At 38.0% G+C, this 8,433-nt stretch overlaps 1 protein-coding gene across 1 annotated transcript; it reads left to right on the top strand.

The window, feature by feature from the left end:
- Positions 1-1,870: 1,870 nt before the first annotated feature.
- Positions 1,871-2,485, top strand: LOC111603494. Its single transcript, XM_023321101.2, has one exon. It carries the CDS (start codon positions 1,922-1,924, stop codon positions 2,387-2,389), a length of 468 nt encoding a protein of 155 aa, XP_023176869.2. The 5' UTR covers positions 1,871-1,921; the 3' UTR covers positions 2,390-2,485.
- The last annotated feature ends 5,948 nt before the right edge of the window (positions 2,486-8,433 follow it).

The raw sequence follows: 8,433 nt of genomic DNA on the forward strand, positions 1-8,433 counted from the left end.
GCGGAAGTATCAGTGTTTGGCAATTTCCGGTCTGCTTTTGCTCTCACATCGATTTTTCTATGCACAGCATCTCGCCAAAAGCAATAAATGTTAATACTTATTAGAGGCATATGCCCAATGGGGAATACCGGACAGCATCTTCAGCCTCAGCCGCAGCCGCAGCCTCAGCCTCAGCCTCAGCTGCTTCATCAATAATTGGCTCTAAAGTAAAATTAATGCCTTTGTTTGCATTCGCTTGCCTTGCCCTAGTGCAAAATAATCATCATTAATAATTGCGTACATAAAATGCATTTTGACAGCATTCGGATATAATTTATATCAATTATTCAAATGGTTTCGCTGCTGCAGCTAGTGCATCCACAACAGCAGCAGCAACAGCCACAGAAGTCGTTACGCAAAATGTTTAATGCTTTATTAATACTATCAAAGTCAGGCCTCTCTGCAGTAAATTATATTGAAATTATAAATTAGAACATGGCATGGCATATAGAGAGTGCATGTGAAGTGTTTCCTAATAGCAGCAGACTGTCTGCTAGACAGTTCAAAGCATTGCTTGAGCTTGAGCATAAACAAGTAAGCGTGCTCTAGTGGGGAGTGCCTGACTGGGAAACACCCTGAACTGTGCGCAGAGCTGCTATTACAAGCATGCTACGCTGCTTTGATACATGCACAGCTCTGTTTACGCTTCACCGAAACTTGGACTGCACTAATAGGCTTTACTCTGAGAAATGTATTGTTGAGCTTTTCCCTTTACATGCACACTCAGAGCGTTATAATGCCACCCAGATGAGAGACTGTGCCAAGACTAAGGCTCCACTATATGCAATGGCTTGAAATTTGTGGCGAAGTAGAATAGTTATTTCAAGTCTGAATTATTCCAAATCTGTGTATTCATTATTTTTTTATGCTATTCAAGCTACTTTTTAAAAGCCTATCAAATGATCGATTTTTATCGATAATAAGCAAATTAACTGAATTATCAAATATAATATAATATAATATAATATAATATAATATAATATAATATAATATAATATAATATAATATAATTTAATATAATATAATTTATAGTTAACATTTGCACTTCTTAGTTTTTCGATCAGACGGAAAAGGCTAGATCTACTGAGCTCATCGTCCTTGTCTGCTGCACTCGATAGCTTTAAGATTGCCCGATTTTACCGTGGCAAAGCTCTGATTGGGCAGTTGCCTTACTTGCAAAGCTCTTATTGACACAATTCTGCCGTTACTTTACTTTCAAAGCTCTGAGTGTAGTGAGACTAAGCTTGAGTGGAATGACTTGATCTTTCTCTAAGTAAGCTTTAATATACACCTTAAATATATTGGAGTGTTGTGGTTATGTAACTAAAGCTTCGCCACGCCTTCTGCTGCCTGTTGCATGCACTATCAAACAACCAATATGCCCTAAAAGCGCATTGTCAATGAGTTCAGGGTAGAAATACTATTAAGCGTGCTTGAAATTTCTGGAATTGTCGTATCTGTCAGACATTGATAATGAAAAGTTTTCTGAATTGGCATCTGAAGTAGAGAAACTTCAAGCCTAAAGCCTCGTATACAAAGCGATTCTTAATATACCTCGCACATAAATAGTTTGTGCTTTGCTTTGCTTGGCTGAGCAACCCGCTGATACCCTCTACTTTGCCTCCAGCATTGCCCAAGCAGCTAATCGACTCTCTTTGCATTCCTGCAAGTACAGGGTATAGCTGATAGTAAAGTTAATAGACAAACGATTAAATATTTGTTTTGCTTTTTTCAAGTTCTTCTATCTGTCGCGCGTTGAAAGGTTATCGATGGCAGCATTGCGACTCAGCTCAGCTCAGCCCAGCTCAGCTGATAGCAATTCCATTTGAATGTGGCTTAAGCGCTTGAGGCGCATTTCTATGTCGACACTCACTTATAGAAAATGAAAACTTTATTAATTCTATTGGCGCTCTGTGCTGGCTGCTTACATTGTAACGCTGAGGGGAATCTGCTCTCGCGGCTGCTGCATCGAACCACGACGACGACGACGACGACAACTGCCAGATCAGTTAAGCAATTGTTTATCAACAACAACTTGCCACAAGTGGAGCCACAATGCACTGCGCACTACGCGTGCAGCAAGAAGCTGACGAACGTGGCAGCGCCGCGGCCCTGCGTCAAGTACTGCCTGAAGCGCATCGAGTGCCCCAACAGCAAAGTGATACGCGGCAAGCCCAACCAGTGCGTCGAGCTGGACGAGAGCCAGGTCTTGGCGGACTATGAGGCCACAACGGCCCGGCCCTCGTCAGCTGCAACAACTGAGAAGATCATGGAAGTGGCCATGATCGACTTCCCCTGCCAGCCCGGCTACCTGCCCGACAGCCGCGGACGCTGCCGCGAGATATGGTAAATCGAATAGCAGCAAAAGCCACTAAAGGCCTTTGCCTTCTTCCAAATTACTTTGTGCAATAAAACTTTTGTGTCTGTAATAAAAGAAAAACTAAAGCCAAAGCAAAACACATTCATTAATGAGCTAGCGAACTGGGCGTGGCCTGACGTGACGCCCAACTATTTTGTCTACAGTTTACATGAGAACATGTGTTGAAACAAGTCATAAACGGGTAAGTACTGAGCCAATCGGCAGGCAACGACTGCTGGATACTCGCTTGGTACTGAGCAAGAATCAAATTTTGCTTAAGTTGAAGTTTAAAATTTCTTATTTTAGGTTTATATGCAGACAGACGGCTGTATCTATAGATAGATCTGCAGCTGGATCTACAGATAGAACTACAAATGTATCTAGAGCTGGATCTATAGATAGAGCTACAGATAGATTAACTAATAGATATACAGATAGATCTATAGATACATGTTCAGCTAGATCTACAGATAGAACTATAGATGTATCTACAGATATTACTATGTATCTGGAGCTGGATCTATAGATAGATCTACAGAAAGATCTTCAAATAATTTAATTAATGGATATACAGATAGATCTATAGACAGATCTGCAGCTAGATCTACAGATAGATCAACTGATAAATAGATACATCTACTGACAGGGTCTACAGATAGATAGATCTAGCAAAAAATCTACAACTAGATTAACTAATATATAAACAGATAGATCTACAGACAGAGCTGGATCTATAGATAGATCTATAGACAGATCTATAGATAAAACTACACTTGATTCTCTAGTTATGTCTAGAGATAGTACCCAAAGATGCAACTGCTAGACTTTGAGGCTGGGAGCTATTAGGCTGAGCTACACATAAATGCCAGCGCTTCAATTGCTTAATTTATATAGTCATATCAGTGATGCCACGCCTCTATACATATATATTACTTCGTGTACAATCTGTTGAGTTGCGCGACATTCAGCAGGACTGTAAAGGCTGTGAAGACTGTATACCTTAGCTACAATCATGAATTAGAAATGCATATGGATATGCTCACTGAAGCTGAAGAATACTACAAACTATATATAAACTGAATACTCAACAGTTATAAACAATATATCATAGAGATAATGCGCATCTATACTGAGGAGATCTACATTGAGGAGATCCACAGTCACTCACTTATGGTACACATAAATCAGTTTAAGAGAGATGTATATATAACCTAGGCATGTTTATAATATATATATTTCAGTTATATATACTAAAAGTATTTCAGATTTCAAAACACGAGAAAAGGAGCTCCGCTTCTGCAGCCTAATGTAGAGGAAATTGACGGTGTCATCAAAGATAAAGTTGCTTTAGATGCAGATTCGAATTTACTGAGATTTTACTGAGAATTTAACTTAAATATTGAATATTAAATATTGAATATTGAATATTGTATAAGCTATTAAATTCTACCCCAGTCTATTTGCCTTCAAGGCATAGGAGCGCCTTGAAAAGCTAAGGTAGTAGCAAGGGGATGCTTAATTTACCGTTATATATACACATATATAGTAAATTGTATACCAAGTATATACCAATAGGGCGATGCCACTGAGGTCAACTACAATTTGCCTGTCAAATCTTTGAGTTACGAATGAAAAACTTTGGAACATAGATCCTAAAGAGAAATTGTATCTAAAATTTCAAGCTCTCATGTAAGCTCGCCTGGCCACGCCACTTTGTGAAATGCTGAGCAGCCACAGCTATAGACGAGCTCCAGTTGTCAGCTGCCTTTCGAGACACGCTCCAAGCCAACTGCCTGAGTTCTCAAAGCCAATATGCCCATTTCAGGCTGATGAACGAGCATAAGTGAGTTGTTCAGGCGCCTGTTAACGGGTGTTAGAAGTGAAAGCCCAGACTTGAGCCTAGCCCCTGGCGGCGCCTCGACAGCTGAGTGGACACGGCGAACGAAACAAGAGTCGAACTAATAAAGCGAACAAATGACAAGGCGCAGACACAAATGAGACGAGGCCAGTGAGTGCGTCGCATCACGTGATTCGAGCACATTTCGTCATAGAAATTCCGCATTCCACTCTGGGAGTGGGTGGATTTTTGATGTGTCTTCGTTATGTTAATTGTTTGGCTTTAGCTGTTGCTGTTGCTGTTGCTGTGCTCGTTGTTATTGTTGGGCCATTGTTGTAAGCCATAATTTGCGCGCTTATAACTCTGAAATTTTAACAGTCAACTCAAACGCAACGAAACTTTATTAATTGACTGTGCGAACCACAAACTTTGACTTCATTTAAGCTCATTCTTTTTGTTTTTCTTGATTTCCGCTTCCGTCAAACCGAGTTTACTTTTGCTTGTGTTTATGGTAATCAAACCACCCCCAAACGCCACCCCATTCCCTCGCTCTCTCTCGCTAAATTCCAACCAGCCGACATACCTGCCTAGCCCACCTGTGTCTGGGGCTGGCGTGGCATTTGGAAATTAAACCGCACTCGGCCCTTAAAATTTTATAACTTAATTTTTGCTTCACAATTTCTTTCTCTCTCTCGCACTCACTCTTTCCTTCTCCTCCCCTATCTCTGTCTCTCTCTCTCTCTCTCTCTCTCCTCTCTCTGTATTGTCGTCTCGTTGCTGGTTTTGGCATTTTTGTGAACTTTTTGATTTGATTTTTGCCTCAGCTCCACTTTTCTGTACTCTTTCGATGCCCGTTCATGCATGAACTAAACGAGTATATTGGCTTTGTGCGTAGCGTGTCGCTTACTCTAACTGTCTATATGAAAACTAGAGACGTATGCCCGCCTCTCATACACCCGGTAAGGTAAGGCGAAAAAGGAATAGAACTTTCACAGTTTTGTTGTAAATTCTGTACAGTTTGTTACCTGATAACGACACCTGATAACTGATACCTGCATTTAAGCTCCAAATGCCACAGTGAACATGTCTCACTGCACTTTTTTTACAGTTTAAGTGCCTGCGAGCCGTGGGAAGTTCGAATTTCAATATAAGGCCTATTAAATATTGAGTTTTTTTTTAGTTAAAAATATGAAATTTGAGGAGAGATTTAAAAGTAACACAGCTAAGTCCATTAGACTAATAATAAATCCGCTTTTACAGCTAGAACAACATAATAAAGGCCTATCACAAAGCTCGTCTAAATATAGATCAGAAATTGTACGTAGAAGTCCACTATAAGGCGCAACCAATCCTAAATTCTCTCAGCTAGAATCTGCGTACAGCTAGAGCTCTATGATCTGATAGCTGAATATAAGCTTATCTATAAGTAAAATAACTTATCTACATCTAATACATGCCTAATGATCAGATAATATTCAAAGGGCAATTTCTTCTAGAATAACTCAAAATGCCGGGTAGTTGCAAGTCAAGCATTTCTTGTTAGAAATTTCATATCTTGCTTAGTTCCTTTAAAGTTGAAGTTGCTCTCATTGATAGACCAGGAAAACATTCTCACTTTAATAATGTTTTCTGGCCCTTGAGCGAGTATTGAGCAGTTGCGCATGCCCGACTGTCAAGTTCACAATTGCCTTCTGTTTTTTTGTGAATTGTTTCTTGTAGTTTGTCGTGGTATTTGTGTTATGCGTGTTGTCTGTTGGCACACAAAGGCGGGAAAGTGGCGCTCGATTCTATAGAAATTTGCCATGCGAATTACAATAATAAAGTGATGAAATTTATTTTATTTACAGGAAAATACTACGAGCATTAGCCGCGCTGATAAGCATGATCTATGGAGGTATATATATATGTGTGTGTTTATACAGCAATTCAAATGAGCTGCGATAAGGGCAATGATTGTCGAAGGATTAGGCCAGCGGGCGTGCCAAACAACCATTTCAGAGTGATTGAAAGGCGGCATAACTCAATTGCTTAGCCGTAATTGTGCACTTGCCTGAGATTCTATTCCTTTGCCCATTATATTTCGTTTACCCAGAGAACTCAAGAGTGAGCCTCAGCTAAGCAGATGCTGCTAAAATTCTTGCATATCTTCAATTCAAGCGTCTCTCTAGCAGGGCATGCTCGCTTAGTAAATACCCTCACCTCGGCTTTAGCGTATGAATTTTAATCACATAATAAAACAGCAAGCATGAACCTTGAATTTGCTTGTCCCAATCAGAATTCGAACGTCAACGAGCAGACTTTGTTCAACCTCTCGACTTCAACACTTTTTCTCTAAGTGGCAAGCTAAGGAAGCAGCGCTGCTAGCATTTCCCATGCTATTCAATGAGACTTGCAATTCTATTTATAGAATGCATGTAAGAATGCATGGCTTTGTAAGAATATATGTGTGTGTGTGTGTGTGCACACGCATAGCGCAGATGCCTGAGCCAAAGGGCAAACTCAAAGCTTTGCCAATTGACTTGACGTTTTCTTTAATAACTTTTGTATTTCCCAACAGATTTCAATGAAATTTTCAACAAATAATCATAATACTCCATTTAATATATAAAACATAATATATATGAAAAAAATCTTTTGAAGAGTAAATTTGTGAACAACAATTTAATAGATTTCGATACATTTGAAGCAGTTATGCAAAATATAAAATAAATCAAAATTTTATATGCTACTCCAGAAACTAAATACAAAATTGTTTGGCTCTAGCTCTAAAAATGTTAAAAACATGCCATAATAAATACTGTCAACAGGACATGCACTTAACTGTGTTAGCCACGCCTACTTCTGCCTGTTGCAAGCACTAGGGACATCAACTCAAAAGGTAAACTAAATAAACTTCAGTTATTCGCGTTGCAGCTAGTCAAAGCTTCACCTAGATTGTTTAGTCTATAAATTTGTGCTTTCATTGTAAAAGGAAATCACAATAATATACAAAAAAGTAGAAAACCAAAGCATTTTCATTAAAACTCTCATTAAGTTGCGCAATTATTTCAATGTAACTATTTTAATAACACTAATTTACCTGCAGGTTTCAACTTGCCTTTGCTCCATGCCACAAATTGCAGGGAGAGAGAGAGAGATTGAAGGAAATAAAATGGAGAATAAAACTGAATCACAAAACATTCATGCGCTGATGAATTCCTGCTTTGCTCCATGCTTATTAACTGCTTTGTTAAGCTCGAATTCTTTATATGAAAGTAACTTTTTATAGCAGAGCATGGCTCGTTAAGAGATGTTGTTAAATTGAAAATTTCCAAGCTTTGAGTGCTGTAAATAAAGTATTTTTTTGTTTGAATTCATTATTAATCTATTCGGCAATTATATTTAGCTATGTTTAAAATAATATACGAGATTTCAAATGACTTTAAAAATTAATTTAAATATTAAAATTAACTGAGAACTAGATATCAAAGAAAACATTTTTTCCACATGATTTTCTTACCAAGTTTACTTATAAGATTCTTTGCTGCATTTGGCAGAATCGAAGATGGCCCAAAACCTGTTTTCAAGCATTAACTGAGCACTCAAAGATGCAAAACTTGTGAGCATCAGTAAGCAAAAAAGTGCCAAACTGAAGCCTTTAAAACAACATACACAGAACTCTTTGAACTGACCTCATATATAGCAGATATTGTATTGTATATGGCATATAGTATATATAGCACATATAATATGGTAATTATAATAAATATAGTACATATTGTATATATTTAATATCTATAGTTTATGTAATATAAAGCCCAAATGGCATCAATGAAGACTCATGAGCCTTTATACCCCGATTTCCCAAGTGGAATGGGGTCAGGGTATCAAAGAATCTATGCCTAAAAGACTTTCATCCTACTCTGTTCAAATAGTTGTTGTAAAGTAAGCAGCAAGTTATCAAGATATTAAAATATCAAGAGTTCTTAAAGCCTATGATTTCTATAAGAATTCATGAGAATTCAGCTTAAATTTCCATTTAACAGAAATCAAGTCTTAAAATATTATTCCAAGCCGAATTTCAGGAGATATTTCTCTGTGGCTTTTCTAATAAAAAAATGAATTTAATGAGCGGTCAGCTTATATTGTTTAATAATATTAAAAAGCAGGCCAAAAACAAAAACAAAAACAAAACACAGCACAAATATATTTATAAGCA

The sequence above is a fragment of the Drosophila hydei genome, unplaced genomic scaffold (assembly GCF_003285905.1).
Source record: "Drosophila hydei strain 15085-1641.00,03,60 unplaced genomic scaffold, DhydRS2 tig00008144-arrow-arrow-pilon, whole genome shotgun sequence".
Taxonomy (NCBI): domain Eukaryota; kingdom Metazoa; phylum Arthropoda; class Insecta; order Diptera; family Drosophilidae; genus Drosophila; species Drosophila hydei.

Excerpts from the sequence above, each read along its gene's own strand:
- LOC111603494 (XM_023321101.2), top strand. The coding sequence starts at position 1,922 with ATGAAAACTTTATTAATTCTATTGGCGCTCTGTGCTGGCTGCTTACAT.